General features: G+C 28.4%; 1 protein-coding gene across 2 annotated transcripts; it reads left to right on the forward strand.

Moving 5' to 3' along the window:
* Nucleotide 1: 1 nt before the first annotated feature.
* LOC112694019 (protein abrupt-like) lies at nucleotides 2-21,747 on the forward strand (the record flags this gene model as incomplete). 2 transcript variants are annotated; one of them, XM_025569374.1, is given in 8 exon segments in its annotated part: nucleotides 2-394; nucleotides 5,620-5,831; nucleotides 5,919-6,104; nucleotides 6,185-6,397; nucleotides 6,482-6,791; nucleotides 6,871-6,933; nucleotides 19,361-19,659; nucleotides 21,098-21,747. In XM_025569374.1, coding segments are annotated over 7 exon segments (1,806 nt in total). In that variant the 3' UTR covers nucleotides 21,638-21,747.
* Between the last annotated feature and the right edge of the window lie 649 nt (nucleotides 21,748-22,396).

The raw sequence follows: 22,396 nt of genomic DNA on the forward strand, positions 1-22,396 counted from the left end.
CTCGTCCGCCGCCGCCGCCAACAACAACACCGGCGCCCCCTCCACGCCGACGTCCACCACCACCGGCCGCGGACCACCACAACAACAACAACGCGGATCGTCATGCCCAGGCCGCAGCGGCGCCCGTCTGCTGTGAGGGTTCGCGCGCAGTTTTTACGTCGGCCCGCGGCCGCCATGTGAGCGAAATATCTCTCACTCTCGACCCGCAACGCACACATTGTCGCCGTCGTCGCCGCCGCCGCCGCCGCACTCGTAGTAGTCGTTCATCGGTCGTCGTGTGATCGTCGTCGTCATCGTCGTCGCTGCCGCCGTCGCCGCCGGTGCACACGCCTGTTTGCGGGTATCACATCGCTCGCGCGAATCGTCATCCACGCAACCAACAGCTATTACCGAGGTAATTACACACGTTATTTTTCAATTACGTTTTTAATATTCACCTGCCAAAGATAACGTTACGTGACACTGTCGTTTTCCGTAACACTTATTATTATATACCCCTATTTTATTGTGTTGCCCGTTCGTTTTTTATTTATTAATTTTTTTTTTTTTATTTTTAATAAATTTTTTCCGATTTTTATTATTCGTTTTTCTGGTGCGTTTTCCATTCGTTTTCCCTCTCGTACGGATGAACGGGCGTCCCGCCCCGTGGGGAGGTGCGTCGTTTCGCTTGCGAATCCGCCTGTTTATTTTTCGTCCCATAGCCCGTTAATTTGTTATTTTCTTATTATTGCGTTTCCTTTGGCGACCTCTATGGGGCTGCGCAAGCACCCGTCCATATCGCCTATTTATTTCTCGTCGCTCATTAAACGCAATTATAATGGTGATATTTTATTTTTTTCAATAATAATACGTAAACTCTACGCGTCACTGGAACTATTTAAAATAAATGCAAATGAAATCGGTACGATTTGTGTGATTCGAGAGAACGTCAGGATTTCGCTACGAAATTATTAATAGTTTTTAATCGTGGTTTTTCCTTTTGGCCTTGTTAATTCTCTGGTCTCGCTATCGTTTTTATTGTCTATTTACCACCGGTCGTAACGTTTTGCGCCGCACCACCGCTGCAGTGCTACTGCGAACCCGGTCCCGGCCACTGTGCCTACACGTGTGCCGCCGCCTTTCCGACGACGGAACTACTACGTGTGTTTTTCTTATCACCGAAAACGTTATTTTCCCCCGCGACATGATAATAAATTATTCGACCTTAATTGATGCACCATTATTGCTATTATTATTATCATCATCATCATCGTTCACTCGTGTACCGAGTACCATGGTATTATATCGCATTGTGTTCGAATACTGTACCGTGTGATCTGCGCAGTCATTTTTATCAGTTTTCGCTCGTCCTACGCGTTTTTTTCGACTGCAACGACATGTCGTGCGACCAGATAGTGTTCATGTGCCGTATGCATTTTCGCACTCGCCGCTTGTTCGTGTGGCGGCACCGAGTTCGCAACACGATTTGACATAATTGATATGAACGGTGTGGGTAAAAAGTTTTTCTTTTTGCTCGAAAATCATCGGAAAATCATGAAAATCATCACTGTCTCGTCCATGACCACTTTTGTCGCTTGGTATGTACTTGCAATGTACGAACTGTCGATCGGATTTGACGTCGATACGTATGCTCATATCAAACAGGCGTTCTAGAACGTATCGAATATGGTCATCATCGACTGGGATGTTAAAGTACTTTCTGAGCTGTGACACGTTTTTGTTATAGTCAATTACTCGATTAGGTTTTCAAAGACTCTGGCCATAGAACTAGATTTATCATATCAAATGTGTTTATGCAGAGTGTTTTGAACAAAAACATTTATTTTTCATTTACGTGTAGACAATTTGTATAAACAAAATTACTGGTCTGTATAGTTTACAAATCATCAGAAATAATTTACATGAATTATGTACAGTTCATTATAAATATTTTAAAACTATTTTTTATAAACACTACATTTTTGCGCTAAGCCTTTTAATAATTTAGAAATTGTATTTTATTTACATTTGGCACAATTTACTATTTTTAAATGTGTTTATAGAAAATATAATATTGTTTTATACCCATATACATATAGTTGCCAACCTTATCGACAATGTAATATTTGTCAATCATCATTAACTCAAGTTAACTATACAATTTACTAGTTTAACATTTACTATTGGTATTATAATGTACAATGCTTCAACTATGGTATTATTTTTCTACTATGTAGAAACAGCTTCAACTCATTATATATTAATTGCATGAGTTATATTTGTTACAAATAATTAAAACCAAAACATTATATTTTATTTTACTTTTTTATTTCAAGATCATTTAAAAAAAAAAAAAAATCATTATAATATTCTGATTTTATGAGTTAATTTTATTTGTGATGTATTAATGTAAAATGTTAAATACTTTTAAGTTTTAATATATCTCTTACATACATTTACACATTAGGTATACTTAAAATAAATTAAATTATTTTATTAATTATAATATAATTGTATATATTATTATTACTTAAATTAATTTAAGATAAATTAAAAGTCCATTTTTGATTTTGTGAATACCTGTAAAAAAATGTTCAATTTCATGTTCTGAAATATCTATGATAGGTAATTTAATAATTAACTGCACTTATTTAAAATCTTTATTTTTTATGAATTCAAGTATATTATTATTAAATTTGGTTTAAAATTTAACGGTATACAAATTTATTAATTTTCTAGACTTTGATTAATTCTATAGATTCTATTTACTATAATCTATCTATTTAATTATTAATATAATTTGGTAATTTAGAGTTAAAAAATATGGTTAAATTTCTGTAGACTAAGTTCTAATTAAATAATTTTTAAAATTATACTATCATGTTTATGTAGGTACTTAATAATTTCTGAACTAAAATATTCTGTATAATAAATTGGGTATTCTTGTCGTATTCGGTCTACCGCCCATTTCTATTTGTCATATAAGGTCTACTACGCATATTTATATAAAAATATGCATTAATGTATTGGGTGTCTCAAAATGAATGCAAAATTTAAATTTGCTATAAATTAAATTAATTTCTTTTAAAAAAAACATATCAATTATATCATTTTCTTCATGAGAAGTTAAGGTTTAATGTTGGGTTAATGTTTTGGAACTTTAGCAAGACATTTGTCATGTCCTCCACGAACTTGATAGGGCAATGTGTGATTGAGCGATAGTAAATTTTATGGAAAGAATAATCGTCTGTAGGTCTAGTTGTGAGAATCATATACTCGATATTGTTTTTCATTGTTAAACTTTAACTTCTGAAGAGAATGATATATTGTTAAGTATTTTGAAAAGAAATAAATTTAATTTATATCAGATTTAAATCCTACGTTCTTTTTGAGATACCCTACAGTATAATATGTAGGTAAATTAGTGTACTAAAAAATATGTCAATCGATCGATATGTATTAAACACTAAAAATTTTGGTTTGTTCCTTTCTTTGCTCTTTACGAGTACAGAATTCAGTTTATGAGCCACAGTAAATACAAGAAGAAGTGTCAATTTCAATAAGTCCTCTTTCCTTTAAAAAAATATTTTATTTAATTTAAATATTTAAAAAAATTAATTTTCCTCCGATTGAACAATTTAATAAAAATGTTTGTTTCTTGACTAATTATAATGCTTAAAGTGTTTCAATTGTTGAATAATGTATCGCATATAACATCACAAACTAAATTGTTATTGATTTTTGTATACATTTACGATTACAATCACGATTATTACTAAACTTTATTATTGGAGTTAAATCGTTAAGAAAATACTTAATTCCTGCAAATCAATAGGAATGACTTAATATATATATATATATATATATATATATTTAGATGCATGGCAGATCACAGGTTTGCGGTGGACCACATATAACAAGAATACCAAAAATTGTAATGATTTTAACAAGATATATACCTACGTATCTTATTTATATGATTGTAAATACCCAATTTTGCATCAGTAGTTTGTTTAAATTAAACTGTTAAGTGTTAAATATCTTACTTGTTATTGTTTATAACAGTGAAATCATATGTGTAAACACATAGTTATTGTTTTGCTTTCTGGGGGAAATTTTTGTTATAATAGCTATTACCTGCCTACCTCTCTTAAAATTGATTAAATTAATTTTGACTCAAAAATAATTTTCAATATATTATAGTTAAGTTGTTGTGAGACTAACTATTGTATATAATTTGAAGTATTGGACAGTTGACAGAAGAATAAAACAGTGTTTGAGATTTGTAGAAATTAAAATTATTAGGTGGGTGAGTAGAATGACAGAGAAAATAGAATAAAGAAGAATATGTAAATTGTAGTATTGGTTAAGCATTGGTAGTGCACATAAGATAAAAAAAAGTATACTGAGATGGTTTGGGCATGTGATGAAGCGAGAGAAAAAAAATCAATAAAAGTAGTTTTGAAAATGAAAATTGAAGAGAAAAGAAGTGCAAGACCAAAAATAAATGATTGGATACGATTGAGAATGATATGAGAGCTGTTGATGTATGCGTAGGGGGGATGTAAAAAATCAAGACAATTAGAGGTTTAGGACAAAGGTGGTCGACTTTAAATAGTTGGGAGAAAGGCGAAGGAGGAAGAAGAAGAAGAATAGTTAGTTCTTCATAACGACATGTTCATCATTGTTGATATTTCTTAGAAAAAAAAACTGTTATTAAAATTAAAAAATGAACCTAATTTATAAATTTTTCAGAACAACAGTGCCATCGTAAGCTTTTGCAAGATTCTTGGCAAAAATAGTACAATTTCCTTATATATATTAAATTATTATAACTTGACAAATTATGGGCCCTGAAATTATTTTAGGTGCTAGACTTTAGATAATTATTTAAGTTGCTTGTCAGATTATGATGGTACTGTAAAACAATATTATTATTGTTTTATCTGAAAATATTTTATAATATTTAAATTTTCATGTTAGTTATAAACTAGTCACAAAACATATTTGAACTCGTTTATGTTTGGTACATAAAAAGGAACTCATTCATGTTCAAATTTTATGATAAAATTAACGTGTTAATTTGGTCATTCATTCAAATTTTTTTATTTTGTATTTAAGAATCAATAACTTGTATTCTGTATAAATGGGATTACAAAATGTATTAAGTATATTTTACTTTATATTTAAAACTTATACTTAAACATATTAAAAACAATATTTATTATTTATAAATGTAATTTTTAAAATGATAAATAAATTTTAATGCTCCAAAAATTGTTTAAATTCATTACAAATATAAGCGTCGCTCATTCTATTTAAAAAAAGGGAGTGACTTTAGCGTGTTGTTTACAAAATATGAACATGAATGCGTGAACTTGTGTTCTTTCCAAACACTAAATATAGGTTGAATAAAATGTAATTATAACTATTATTACCTCAGATAATCAACTTACCTGTGAACATGATGACTGATAAAACTGTTGCATATTCTTAAAAATTTACATTCTTCATTTTGTATAATAATTTATACCTAGCTATTATCTTTAAGGGGTCTATAAAAATTAAAATATAATTCAATATATTTATTGCACTTTTATACCTCGGATGTTTATCTATAAAATTCCACACTTTTTCCAGATGAACAAAAGTCAATAATGGGCGAAATGGATGCAGATCAATTATATTCCGTGCGTTGGAATGAATTCCACACAAGTATTGTAACATCATTCAGACATTTACTTGATCAGGAAGACTTTATAGATGTTACAATTGCTTGTGATGGTCATTCATTTACTGCCCATAAAGTTGTACTCTCTGCATGTAGTCCTTACTTCAGATCTCTGCTCAAGGTATTTATATTGACTAAGCCTTTGTATATGCTTGTTATTTAAAACAAATTAAACACCTACTTAAATTGTTATTCTTAATGATTTTAGGCAAATCCATGCCAACATCCCATTGTCATCCTACGTGATGTTAAAAAGCAAGAAATGGAAGCTTTATTAAGTTTCATGTACAATGGAGAAGTTCGGATTAATCAAGAACAATTACCAGAATTTTTAAAGACTGCTCGTAGCTTACAAGTACGAGGCCTTGTCGATTTTACTAAGGAAGATCAACCTGTAAGTTTTTAGTTAATTAACTGTTTTTCAAATTTATTTCTAAAATGTGTTTTCTAATGTTTCTTGTTTTAATATATTAGTCCTCATGGGGAAGTTCAAGTGTAGTCCCAGTTGATGGAAAAACTAAAGCGAGTGATGATTTACCCACTCCACCTTTTAAAAGACAACGTAATAATTCTGAAGTGACTAATCAACCATTGACTCCCAGCAGTAACTACAATGTGGATAGAGATAAAGACACACCATCGTTGCTTGTTCAAGCATTGGAACTTAATCAATCACAATCAAGTCAGGTAAAAATTGATAAATAGTGAATATCTGAAATTGAGTTAAAAAATATTTTTTTACTTACTATAAATTATGTTTGATTTTTTAAGAATAAAAATGCAGTTGACTCATCGGCTACTGGTCATTCATCAGATGAAGAAGAAAGTAACTCTGGAGAATCAGACGGTAGTCATACAGTAAACGATAATACTAGGTCGGATGTAAATCGACAGAATAATGATATTGGTATACAGCCTCAAATATCTCAGGCCCAGCATTCAAAATTGGAACCTGTGGATTTTTTACCGAATAGCGGTAATAATCATGATTTACATAATACATCAATATCAATTGAGCAATCCAGGCATTCTTTTCCTACTTCTATTTCTTCAGGAGTTTCGATCATTAGTAGCTTACAAGGTTTGTATATTTTATGGACATTTTGTGACTTTTTACTATCACAAACTAGAATAGTATTGATTTTTATCTATTTCTATAGGAATACCAGGTCTCCTACCAGGTCCATCAGGCATACATAATAATAGTCAAGAAAACAGCTATGGTGAGTGAATATTTTTATTTTGCTTACTAACAAAAATTATCATATGCTTTAAAAATATAAATAAGTATAAAATAAGTTATTTTCAATAAATGTATTATGATGGTTAGAACAAAATTGATGTTTAAAGTACAGTTTTTTAAAATAACTGATCCATGTCGATTGAATTCCTTTGAAATTATATATGCATATATTTTATGACAAAACTAAGAAATAAATGCTTAATATTTATGACTAATTGGTAACATATTGTAAATTGGTGAAATTATTGAATTTGATAGATTTTACAATTTTGATAGTAATATTTAATCCCCATTGCCATATTAGGTTAATACATTAATTATAACTTATACAATTTAGATTATTGTTTTAATAATTTATTTTAGTTGCAAAATTTGTTTTATTTAAAAATTACAACCATTAAGATATTTATTCAATTTTCATAAAATTGTTTTATATTTTATTTAAAAATGGCTTATTGGTAAATTTATTGGAACATTTTATTTGCTTAATTAGAGATTTTTGAGTTGTCGTTATGTACTGATATTTATAAATTCAACATATTATTACACTGATAGTTATATATAAATTAAATTATTACCATATTTATTTTTATTGGTTGAAAATATATGTTTGTCATTTGACACAAATAAAATATATTTAGCTTACAGTTTTTAAATCAATTTTTATTATTGGTTATTCGGTATATTTTTTCTTTCTAATTAATTTATTAATTTTTTGACTTATATGTTTTCAAAATAATATTAAATTGCAATTTAGAGTTGGCAACATTTGTGAAAGTTTAAAAAAAGTACTATTTTCTTATAAAGTACAATTTTTTGGAAAATCATTTGTTATATATCAGTATAGTTTTTTAATGGCCATTTTTAGGATGAAGATTTTTGTACTTGGTATCACTTAATTTTTTATCATTATTCTAGGTATGTAATTTTTTTAAACATTGATTCTTCTTAAAATAAATTTAAAGTTGGTCTCAACTTGTGTAAAATATTTTCTGTAGAAAATGAATTCAAACCCATATTAGTAGATAATATTTTTAATTTTATCTTGATAATCAAAAATTTATCTATTATAAATTAATTTAAAAAAAAAAATTATTTTTAATATTCTGTCCTTCTTTTTCAACTACTTATTAATTTGTTTTTCAAAGTATTACATTTTGAGTTATTAATTTTATTTTATTTATTCAATATTCAGAAATTTCAGATGTGTGTACTAAATTTAAAATACAATAAAGAAATATTGAAATTATTTTTTAAAAAAAAAATGTTAAAAGATTAAATTAATTTAAAAACCATTAGACATTTAAAAAAAAGTTTATAATGGGACACTATAAGTATAGAAATAATTGGCTCATTATAATTGCCTTTTTGTTTTTTTAATATTTTGGCTTCTCAGGATGATCATATTTAAACAAGACTTGTGAAGCCAAGTATTGTATATAATTTTTTTATTTACTTATTTTAAATACGTGAACTCTATATTTTATTATACGTAGCTAATTACACTATTAGTGTTTACATCTTTATCAATATTTATATTAGTTGCATATTTCAGTCAGTTTAAGTTAATATATTTTCGAGTTGAACAATAACTTTTAATATTTTGTATCTAAAAGAAATAAAAAATTTTAACATTATTTTTAAATTGTTAATTTATTGAACCATAAATAGTTTTACAAATATATTAAATGATTTATAACTTACTACTGATAGTATGAGTGTTATCTACTTATTAGGGTTCAACTAAAATAGACTGGCGTCTAATAATTATTACATAATTACATAATTTAATGATCGGCAGGAATAATGTGCTGTATAGTAATTCGTACATTTTACTGTAACAAATAAAAACTAAAAATATACCAATTAAAATTTTTCATAAATATTATTTGAAATGCACGTTCTTAATGGTTTGACAAAATTACATCATGTTTATATTTATGAAAATTTCAATTAATTTTTGTAAAATATTTTCACATTATTCCTCATAAAAAAAAAAATAATAAAAAAAAAACTTGGATAACACGCTATTCCCCTCGATACTTCAATTGGTTAATAAATCTCTTTTTTTAACATTTTTTATTTGTTAAAATTAAAACAAAATATGGTAACATTTTAATGAGAATCCATTGGCAATTGACAGGATTTTTTAATTATTTACTTTCTAAAATATTTTCACACAATTGATTTTATTTATAATTTATAAAAAGATTCTTTTTTTATCACTAATTCCTTGTATCGTGTTTTTGTAAATTCTTGATTTTAGTACTGTCTGTAAGTATATTTGTAGTCGATTAGAATTTATTTTTGAAATTTGCAGAATATTCAGTTTAATATGTCCCCAACTCTTTCAACTGATCAAATGTTTATTTTGGTAATTGATATTCCGAAATTATTACAATTCTATGACAATTGATAAATGTACAATGCAGTTTTTAAATAAAACAATTTAATTTATTGGAATATTACATGCTTGTTAAACAATGTGACCATTTATCAATCTTATAATTTAGTTCATCGTACTTAAGTATTTCTTTAAACCTTGTTTTACATGATATAATTTACTAATAAAATGTAACATGATGGAAATTGGAAAGGTGTTTAATACAATTTTCATTATTTTTTCAAAATAGTATATAATATATATTATGTTAAATAATTTCACATTATTAGTACAAAAAATGCAGATGAAATAGTTTAAAATGAACAACAATAATTCGTTTGTCAGTAAAATATTTCAGATTTCAAATTAATTTATATATTAAATATTATGAAATTTTACATATAAAATAAGTAGATCCACAAAAAACCATTTTGACATCCCTTTATAATTTATCGAGTAATTTATTATTTTAAATAATTCGTAGAAAGTTATAATATTTAAAATTATAGTTAAAAGAAAAGGTAATAATAAACTATACGCTTCAAAAGGATTGTTTGTTTCCAACTGGAAATCACAAAGTCGTATTGATTTTCGTTTTAATTATAGAAATAATATTCTTCAATGTCTTAATATTTAGTTTAATAAAATATATCTTATTAAATTGTGTGAATTATTTAGTGTAGCGTTATTTAATTTGAATAAACTAAATAAATATCAACATTATTAAAAATAAATCTGGAAGTAAGTATTTTTCCTCGTTTAAATATACCGAATACTTCGTAAAATCTGATCAATGAAAAATTCCGATTTCTACATGAGATCTTCCACATTTTCGAGTTGCACATTTTAAGATTCGTCCGGATAACATGTGCATGGCACATGGTGAGACCGTGCAATAAATATTTTTGTAGGCTCTGTATAATATAGTTCATAAAAGTGACCTTAGTGTTCGGACTGTCTAATTATATGTAGGCACCGTAGAGACTCACAGTAATAATTCTTCATTACGTACGTTGTAGGCCGACCAGTTGCAGCTGGTCAAATGTTTATTATAGTTTCATTTAATAAAAATGTGTAATTCTATACATAGATTATGTGCACGTGCAAAATATATTATTCTTTAGTTCTACTTAAATATAGTCCTGAAATTAGGTAATAAACAGTATTAGTTATTTGGTATAATTTTTTGCATATGTATGCACATACACATACGCGCACAATTCACTTGTTTTTATCTACTTACTTTAAATTACTCAATATATTTAAATCATACGTTGCCGAGACGTTTTCTTTGAAATGTTGGTTTTTATATTTCTATCATTACAATTTTAAGTTATCAGTTTAAAGTTACTTCTATAATCCGTGATAAATAATTCTATGAAAATGTAATACAATATTTAATATAAAATTTTTCATTTAAAGTTAATATTTTTTTTTAAATGTAGTTAAATAATTTAATTTTGGTAATCATCTAATATTTGTATATGAAAATATTCAATAAAATATTTTTATCTGAATGTAAAAATAAGTAATACAAATTGATTTTTTTAACAATTTTTTTGTGATTTGGAAGTGTTTTTTATTATTTTAATTTATCACATGCATTGCAAGTCTTCTAATGTATACAATATGTACATATTTTCTTATACTATTTTGAACATTTATTTAAAGTTATTATTAAGCTTTTATGGTACATAAAAAAAAACAAATAAAATACGGCCAAGCAGCCTAAATTTAAAGTAAAGTATTTTAAATTCACTTCTCCCCCAATCAAATATATACACCAAACTATAAAGAATTTAGTTTTTAAAACCTCTTTATTTCAGATGAAAATTAGCTAAGCTTAATTTCAAAACGTTAAGATAATTTTTTTAATTAAATGTATTTTGATAGGTACTTATAAATCTGCTTTCGCTTTTGTGTGTAATTTTATATCATACATTTTATTTCTGTGCTCAAACTATATTTGTCAAGTAGTCAATCAAAAAATATACACGTGAATCACGCTAATTTTCCACTAGTACTAATTATTTAATATTTTTGCACTGACGCATTTATCAACAAATTTGATTTTTTAGGATAAGTATTTAAACTATTTAAAGTTGAAAATTCAAAATGTATACATTTTTAGTATATGTACCTAATTTAGAATGCTGTTTCAAATTATTGAAGTGTATTTTTGGTGATATATTTTTTTAAATGTTAATTATATTTTACATAGTATTGTCTTATACTAAATTGATTCTTTAAAACGTAAAAAATTCTATATGCATTTTAATATGTATTCAATTAGATTAAAGATCCATTGTTTAAAACACTCGATAGTCGTTTTGGTTTTGAGATGGCTAAAAGATTTCGTTGTTTGAATTTAAGACTAAGTCTACTGTTAATTTATACTTATTAACTGTACCGTTTTGGTGTTACTAAATAAGTATCGTTTAAGAAACCATGTTTTACCCATTTTGTAAAAAATAATAATATTCATATGTATAAGTTTGTAAAAAAACTTTAAATTAGAATATGAATGCGTTTATTACCATACTTATTTTAAGATTATGTACTATATTTTTGTGTATATCTTTGTATATATGTATGTTTATGTATATAGTATGTATGTAAATACAAATTAATAATAATATTATTGTGGATCTAACAATATTATAATTAAACGATTTAGGTTTCTCTCATTGTAGACATTTTAATTTATTTCATGTGAATATATGCATCGGTTAATTATACGTGTGTTCCAATCAATGATAAGAAATTAAATATTTTACATAGACTAAAAATATAAATAAAAAAACGTACATTTTTCATTTTCAATTTTAATATTTTATTATATTTTTAGTAGTGTATTAAATACATTTATTTTGCGTTAGATTCTAATGTGTTTTATTTTAACTTATGTTTAATATCCCAACGTAAAATTCACTACGAAATTAACTAATTAAAAATTTCTTTATTATCAAAATAAATTTTAAATTATTATTATAACCATAAATAGCTATAATAAATATGAAAATTAAGTATTTATAGTTAATGTTATTTATTACAACTAAGGAAAGTAAACGTTTTATGATCATGGAAACTGAGAACGAAAATGCCGAATTATCAGTAAAACAATGTATAAAATAAACGTAAAATTCTATTGGTAACCATAAAAAACTGGCTCTAATACTCTTTTGATAATTTCAGTTATTTAATTATTTTCTTCAATTATTATATTCTTATATTATGTCTTTTAGTATTTTTTTTTCTATACATGTTATCGTTTTAAGTATCACCTTTTTTTCAACTATTCAGTATTGGTCACCGTTGACCATGTCCACACATACATCAGTTTCCCTCTTCCCTCTAACCAGCTAGTCTCATGTCATCCTCAATTTTATCCTATCTCCTATCTTGCTCAGTTTTCTTCTTTTTTTCTTATTACATTTATTTTCTTAATACATTTTAACTACTTCTCTGTATTTCTCAATTCTTAATGTCATATATCCAATATTATGTAAGTTTGGAATATTAATAATACAAATAATAATAATAGTAAAAATTCATATAAATTACTTATCTCTTATAATCAGGCCTGTATTTAGAGTACGGGTAGGCACATGTCTAGGGGCGGCAAAATATTTTAGAAAAATTAATTTTAAAAATTATGTATTTAATGAAAAAAAAAATAAAAGAAAAAAAAGATAATAGCATGTTTTATTATGTTATAATTTTTAAATTAAAAAAAAAATTGTATTTTTATTATATTATAATTTGTTAATTAATAAAAATATTAAACGATTTTCATTTATAAGTTATATTTTAACATTCAAGGATCTCGATTAAGGACGAAATAATAAGTGTTATACTATTATTATTTATTTTAATTTTTTTTTTGGGGGGGGGGGTATAAATTATATTCCCGGGGGCGCCAAATTTTTAAATATGGGCCTGCTTATAATTAATAACTAGGTAAGGAGTACGTTTCATTATGTGATATATTCTTGTCGGATTTTTGTTATTTTTAGAGTAAAACCTTTAAAACGCACCTAACGCAACATATCATCCCCCTAACGATAACATGTGTACCGAACAATCCAATCGTTCCGATATAAAATATCTCTTACTAGCAATGCTTACGTAATAATTTACGCTGGCTGGAGTGGGTGATACGATTCGGATCTAAAAAATATATTTAAACTAGTCAACAGTATTACTTTTTTGCTTTTTTTTTTATGCCTTTGTATTGTTTTTATCATCATAGCGAAGTGTTCAAATAACTATTCCTATAAATGTTGAAAAATTAAGTTCTTGGTCAATTCAAGTTTCTTTTTTTATTGAACATTAGATTACTCGAGAAGTCATTACGACTCACCAAACATAATAGGTATTTCGTGAAAAACAATATTTACTTTTTACGTGCAAAACTCGCGCTTCATAATCTGTATGTATCGGCAACCCTCCCGCTCCTTCTGTCATAGAAAATTGTTTCGGGGGAAACAGGAAACTAAACTGCATGTAAACGAATAACATTACAGCGTAAAAATGTTGTACACGTAATACATACATATTAGGTGACGTATTTACAGTGGAAAAGAGTTTCCGGGTTTCAAACGTATCTAGAGCCACAAACAATAGTTTATGAAAGCATCGAGTTTACGGGATGTTTACTTTCCACGTTCTTTAGAAAGGGTTAATAAAAATTCAGAAAAATAAAATAAAATGAAAATCGCCACTGGCAAAACACACATGTATACAAAGAATTAAACCGAACGCAATAATACAATAAAATGGAAATAATATTATAATATTTTCTCTGATATCACGACGAAGTGTGCTGTGACGAATGCTTGTGTGTGCGTGTGCGCGAGTATGAGTATGAGCGAGTGCGAGAAAATCGAAACCCAGGAGTGTACGTCTGAGACGGAAAAAAGGAATAAAATTAAATAAAGTTATTTAAAAAAAAAAAAAAAAAAAATGCTCTTTGACTCGTATATGACACTAGACTGGTGGGGTTCCAGGGGATGGCGGTGGACCTACGATGGGATGTTACTTGAACGCCACCGAACCGAAACCAGTGTGCACAGAATGCGGCCGGGTGTATAGCAGCGTGAGCAACTTGAAGCAGCACATAGCCAACGTCCACTCAGCCACTCCACACTGGGAACCCTGCCCGGTGTGCGGTAAACACTTTAAGACCAGACAGTATCTGTTCAATCACCTGTTGCAAACCCACGGCATCCGGCAACGGGGCAGCCGGATGCACATGCAGTTGCCGTCGTCGTCGTCGTCGGGTGGCGGCAGCGCGTGCAGTGGAGGGAACGGGGGCGGTCATCATCATCACCACCATTCGGTCGCGTCGCTGGCCAACAGCCCTTCGTCCGCCACGATTTCTTCGTGTTTCTCCAACGCGGCGAAGCCGCTGTTGTCCCACCACACCGACATCAAACCCCTGACTCACGTTTCCTCTGTTTCCTCCACTGTGTCTGCGGCCGCCGCCGCAGTCACCGATCTTAACGAACAGCGGCAACAGCAGCAGCAGCAACAGCAACAGCAGCAGCAGCAGCAGCATCCCAACAGTTTCGGTCCTCCCTTACCGTCGTCGTCGTCGTCCGCGGCGACGCCGGCCGCCGCGGTGGCCGCGTCCATGAGGGAAAACCGACTCAACCCCGATTTATCGTCCCAGTTCTACATGTTGTCCAAATCGGCCATTTCTAGATAATAATAATGTTGACCGTATTTTTTTAAACATTTTTTTTTTTTTTTTCGTTCTTGTGTTTTTTTAACTTTCCTTTCAGTTTTGTCGTAATCGATACGGTGATCACGACCACTGCTCGTCTTGTATTTATCGGCTCGACCTATACACACGTTTTTTCTTCGTTAAAGTTTAATACTTTCGATATTATTTTTTTCGTATTAAATTTATCGCCAACTTTTGCTGCTTATCGTTTTTACTACCTGTAAAAGTTTTTCCATGCTCGACATGTTTCCCAACTCGTCAAGCTGCAAGTATACTTGTCGTGCATTGAGTTTAGCCAAAACGATTAATCTTGATGTTATCTCGTGCGGTTTTCTTTCTCGAACGACTTGCGTCGAATTATTATTGGGCTGCTAATAAAAAATTCTTCGTTCGTAATTATGACGGCGATCATCAACTCCAATACAATTGATAGTATAATCGTGTCCAAACCCCGCGACGATTTTATACGGTCCGGAGAACGATTATTGTTATTATTAGTATGTAACAAACGTTATATGGAGTTGAATAGGGTACCCATTGTCCAAAGTGTCGTCTACCGTTGGTACGAAACTATGCTTATTTTAATAGGTATACAACGGTCGACAGTTTTATTTTATCAGGTCATTGGAACACTATTCCATTAAATTCTAATATATATATATATATATTTTCAATTTAACTACCCCGCTTATTCCTTCAGTGGATATAATTAATTAATAAGTTTTATAACTCCCAAAATTTTATTATTTTTTCGAACAATACCAATTCTAGACATTAATTTCCTCAGAGTAACGTACGTTTGATCAGGGAGCGCCTACTTGAAAAGTTAAGCTTAACAACCATTAAAAAAATAATAACAATTAAATTGGCCAATATAAATAACATTTAGAAATTATAAGGAATAAGTTCAATATTGTTATTTGGTATTTCATTTGGTGACAATTGTATAAGATAGAAGATTAAGTGTTTATAGTCAGAAAAAATGAGCCCTCAATTTAAAAATAATAAATATATGTTGCGTTTAATTATTTTGTAACTATTTTTACCAGTAGTGATAAGAAATCAATATTTCGTTATATTTTAAAATTATTAACAATTTATATTTTTATTTTTACAATTCATTTATAATAATAAGTTTTATTTGAATTTTATAATTATATAAATATGACTGCGTAAATAATGTATATTTTATATTATATTATCACTAACTTGGTCCTTTTATTCTAGTCTTTAGTCCTCTGCATATGATTATTATATATTTTTAGTCATATTAATATATGTATTTAATATTCAGTGCATACCTACGTATATTTATATTTTATTTTGCTTCTTACTCGATTGTAATCAATATATATTGATAATATATTATTCTTCATTATTGAATATTTTTCGATAAATAATATTTTCTTACATATCTTGTATTTATTTTAGTTAAAAATATATTATTTGTATTGTATATTATATTTTATTTGTTTTATTATTTTAATTTTTACTAAAAAAATGATTATATTTTTGTTACTTGACTTTTAGAGTTTTAATAGTTCAACCATGAACATATACATATATTCCGTAAATAGTTGATAATTTTGTCCCAATTAATACCTTTACTAAAACTGTTTATTTCAATAAATCGATGGCATTAATAATATATCATTTTTGTTTATATAAAATGCCTAATAATGTAATTGTATCTAAATCATAAATTTTTTTTCAAAATTAATATTCGAAGCATCATCAAATATAATTTTAACAATTTTTGTAGGTAAAAACAAACTAAAACAAAGTTTGTGCTAGTTATTTTATTATTATTACTATATTTTTTAATATTAATATACTAATCATATAATTTATTTATCTTTTATTTGCTGTATTTAATAATTTTTTTTGGACATTAAAACTGTTATTTAGTTATGTATTGTTTATAATCTATCAGTGATTTCTGTTAAATACTTGGGGTAACTTAATTTATCCATTATATTTATTTATTTATTTATTTTTTTTTTTGTTTTATATAAAATATTTTAATCACGATTTTATTTAATAATAGTTATAATAATTTATTGTATCACTATTCAGTTAGAATATATGAAGTAAAATATATATAATATTTAATTAAGTTATATGCATTATCTTATGACGAAGTCACTAGTAATCAATTCAATGATATTTGGGCATTTGAAAACTCGAAAATGTAATAAAATATGAGCGAGAAGTCGAGAACCGTAGTAATTTATTTATTTTTAGTTTCTAAATTACTTATTTATTATTACTACGGGATATTCTTTAAACTTTTTTTAGTGTTGTGTACTTAAATTTGGACAAGGCTCAAAATAGCTTTTGGAAATGAAATTGCCTCATTTAACGAAATCTCAAACTGTGTGTTAATCAAATCGACTATATTTATCTATGATTCCATTGGTTTTTAATTTGGTTTTACTATAATGATATGTTTTGATATATGACTACAAAAAGATAAAGTATCGATTATTTAAAAGGTTGATTTTTGAGTGTTATATGTTTTTAATCTGAAATACTAAATTTATTTTATAATAGCCATTTCTTAAACATCTATGAATCTAGATTGTTTTGGAATTGAACCTAGTGATGGATCTCAAATATGTGACCTATTTATGATTGTTACTAATAACACTCAAAATTCTGGTATTGTTCCTTTTTCGACAGTTTGAAAATTAATTTTCTTAATTTAAATGTAACTATTATTCTATTAGATAATGTTCAAATTAATTACCGTTAGTAAGTATGTCTTAAGTTTTTATAGTTTTCCTTACATATATAATGCTGATTGATTATTCGCAAAAGAAATTATATTTTCCTTTCATCAACTTCATCAATATTTTCGGATTTTGTGGTGAATAATGATTGATCTATATCTTGTAATTATATCTTTATTAATTAATTAATTAATTATTTTATTTAATATAAAATTTTTTAGTACACTATCTATAAAAATCAATTTTTTTAAATTATTATTTACTCATTACTTGACTTCATCATTCAGTTATACTCATTAATGTTTAATTAGAAGTTTTTCAATAAATAAAAAAAGAAAATGAACTTGATGATATTTTTCTTCAAAATAATAGCTCTAAATCGTGTTATTGACAATAATTTTCTTTTTCTTTATATTATTATATTTTCAAAGAAAAATGATTATTTTATTTGTTTTGTTAAAAATTTCAATTCATTTTAATTCGTATTTCCCTACCAATCAACTAATTTTTTGTTTTTTCAAAACATGGTATGTTATATTTACAATTTTATTCTTAGATCATTCGTCTTTAATTTATATTGAATTATTTTGCTATTTTTTATGAAGTAGATACTCAATGCAGTAAATATAAATTGTAAATGTTTTTATTTAATCTTTATAGTTATGGATTTGAGATCATTTTAGTTTTTTTGCAATAGAAGACTGATCGATTCTAATGTATTGTTATTATCTAATTTTATCAAAAACTTAGTATGATAAAAAAAATCGAAGTAAGCTTTTTTTTGTTTGCATTTATTATATTTTATGATAGTAAGAGCAATACAATTATCTAAATTCTATTACTTATTATTTTCATTGCACATAATATATCAGGGTTTTTGTTTAATACTTTTATATGCCCCAGGATCAATTTTGTCAATGAATTTTACTGTCGATATCACTGTAAGTCGATGAATGCCAATAAGCCTATTTTATAAGCATAATATAAAAAAATTATTATTACCATTTGGAAAAGTCACAACATAATGTAACTATTACTGTAATTGTTTATTTTTGTTATTATACCATTTTAATTTGTATTCAATGAAAGGATATTATAATAATAGTCATAAAAGATTATACATATATTATTCATACGATTATTTTTATCTAAGTGTATTGTTTTGTATGGTTAGTTTTTTCGAAATTGTTGTGTATAATATGTGTAATATAATTATTATTATGTATACATTTAATGCAATGTAAAATATAATACATCAATTATTTGTTAAATGTACGATACCGTGTAGAATCCTATGGGTTTCTTTTTTTATACATTAATAAAGGTGACTTTAAAAAAAATATCTATTTTTTTTTTTAACAATTACAAATTTGGCAACATAGAATTGTCTAATTCCTCTTTTTTGAGATTGATCGAGAAAAGTGTCTAATATTTAGTAGTTAATTCGTAAAACTCTTGTTGTGCATTCTATTTATGCTCGTGTAATATGTTTTTTTACATATATCTTTATCATTATAATTATTGTTATTATTATTATTATTAAATTCTGAATTAAACCTTTCAGCTAGGAGATCAATAGAAATGACCAGAGTTAGAGCAACAGACCCCCGGCCATGTCCCAAATGCGGCAAGATTTACCGCTCGGCTCACACGCTTCGCACACATCTGGAGGACAAACACACCGTATGTTCTGGATATAGATGTGTACTCTGTGGCACCGTTGCCAAATCGAGGAATTCGTTGCACTCGCACATGTCTCGTCAACACCGGGGTATAAGTACCAAAGATCTACCTGTGCAACCGATGCCTTCGAATTTCGATCCAGAGTTAGCATCTAATCTACTCTTAAAAGCCGGAGTCAAGGTATTTAAACACACTTCTAAATAATGTATTACTATGTTTCAATGATTAATAAGACAATTTTGGTATTTTTTTACCTGATTATATTTATGTCATTCGTCATTAAACGTTATAGAACATCAGTTTCAAACTGAAATGTTGAATATATTCATCGATCTCGTGTACTATTTTTTTAATATTAAATGACACTAAATAATATTAAAATAAGTAATTAAATATTATGATATATTTCTTCTCTAGTTTCTATTTAAAATTCCCAGTAATAATATTTATAATTAAAGTATTAATATAAAATGCACGATTTCGGTTCGTTATTTCACTTACGTCATAATATAAAATCCTTGCGTTCGTACCACCTGTAATTGCGCCTTGGCTGTTTTTTGTTTTCCAATATAGTGTAGTTAATGACATAGATTACTCTTGTACTAATAATTGTTTGACATGGTGACGTTCACGCTAATAAATGCATTTTATACTTCTATAATCTAAAAATATGCCATGTTACTCAAATTACATAAATAGTTTTTCGTTTTATTTTGAATTTATTTTTATACTTTTCATACTAAAGAATGAAGATTATAAAATTGTGCATAGTAATGTAAAATACTTCGACTCCATTTGTGGTTTTCGGTAGATTTGATGGCGTTGTTTGTGCCAACATTTCCAGTGGAAATAAATTATCTTGTATTTCGTACACTGTTATGTGTAATAAAGTTAGATGTTTTCACTGAGGCGTACAGTTTTTTTTTTTTTTTGAATTTAGTCAATTAATTTAATTTGTATTATTTTTTTTTGAGTTGAGTATTCAAGTTCACCTATGTGTCAACAATTGGATACCAAAATTATTCTATTTATTTGAACTGTATCGATTCACATATCATTTAGATTTAATTAAATAGTTTTTATTTTAGTAATAACAAATTGATAATATAGTCATTGAAAGTACAATCAATGAGGCTCACAACTCTGGAACGTCTTATATAATAGTGTATTATATTAAATCAGACGTTTCTAATACTATAATAGTAATAATTATAATTATTAATTAATATTGCGGTTTGCTATCGATTTATCTAATTTTGACGTTTCAAATCTTTGAAAACCTGGCTTGTGCCCTAGTAATATGGATACCGCGAGGGGTTGTACTTGGACCCTCCTGGATTTTTAACGTAAAAGAATTAAAATAATTAAATGGTATTGAAAATATTTTACGAAATATTTTTGTATTTTACACAATTACCAACAAAATATCTATTTTTTAAATAATAAATATAAACGCTTGGGTTTTTTTTTCCTCAGAATTTTTCAACTATCATTTTCAATTGAAAATCAACCACCCCTTCCCCCTATATCCATGACAAAATTCCCGGCGACGCCCCTGTGTATTCACAGATATTTAGAGTATAAGTGTAAAGCCCACGTGCGTTTTGTTTGTGCGCAGATCTCGCCGGCCGAACTACGTGCCAGGGCCTCGCCGACGGACGCGGTGACCACTGGCAGTAGCGGCCAGCGTCGGAGCGACCTGCAGTCGGCTAACAGCAGCGTGTGCGACGGTGACGACCCGGAGGACTTGACCATCAACTCAAGCCAGAACCACGGTAACAACAACCAGCTCCGGTACGGGCCGGGCGACGTGCAGCAGCTGCAGAACAAGTACCCCACCGCCATGGACTTGATGGACAACTACGCGCGCACTGGAGGGGGCGCGAGCGGTGGCGCCCTGTCACCGTTCCTGCCGTCGTTCGCCAAGGATCCTGGTGACAAGATGTCGCCGTACAACAACAAAGCGTTCCTGGACTCGTATCTGAAAGCGCTGGTCGAGACCAACTCGCCGCTGTTCTACGCGTCCAAGCTGGCCGGCGACATGATCAAACACGATATCGCCGCGGACGACGCGGAATACTCGTCCGCGTCCGATGAGGAGGAGGACGACGACAGCGTCAACAACTCGCCGTTGGCTCTGCAAGCCGGCAAAAATTGATGGCGGCCCTGTTTACTGCTGCGCGCTGAAACGTATATTGTTGTAATAATATACGTGTATATATATACATCCGTGAGGTACATTGATGTAAGAAAACATTAAAAAAAAAAAAAAAAACAATTTATAATGAAAAATATAAATTATTGAACGTAGATCTTTAGTTAAAAATAATAAAATACACGCGATTTTTAATTGCTAAAGATTGACAATGATTCCCTCATTTTCTGTTTACTGTTCACGTCGAGAACAACTAGTGCCGTAGTTGTAATATTAGCACCGGTACAATGTGTAGTAGCAACAGTGATGGCGGTTCAGCACATCTACGTTGTTGTCAATTCAATTTACTGTTGCCAATGGAACTATGATCTAAAATTTATTTTTTTAAAGACATTGTGAATACTTCAATAGAAATCCTTGGACAATAAATTCTAATGCTAAGCAAATTATTATGAAACACGGTAACAATTATTGATTCAAAATTAGAGAACATTAAGGTAGATCGATTTTCTGATCCGACTTTCTTTTTTTTTACATGTTTGTTTTACGTTTTTATTTATTTTCAGCTAGTCATTACATTATTTAACAGTCAAATACAAGTTCAAACATGTTTGTTCCTATATGTTTTTATCAAACTTTAAGAAAACAAAAAAAAACTTTTTGCATTTTTTGTCATTCGTGCCATAGTATTGTATGTACGAAAACTTGTGGTTTGAACTCATATTTAGTATATCATACCATTCCTCTAAAACTACCTCATTC

The sequence above is a fragment of the Sipha flava genome, unplaced genomic scaffold, assembly GCF_003268045.1.
Source record: "Sipha flava isolate LNK unplaced genomic scaffold, YSA_version1 0_pilon_pilon, whole genome shotgun sequence".
In the NCBI taxonomy this organism is placed as follows: Eukaryota; Metazoa; Arthropoda; class Insecta; order Hemiptera; family Aphididae; genus Sipha; species Sipha flava.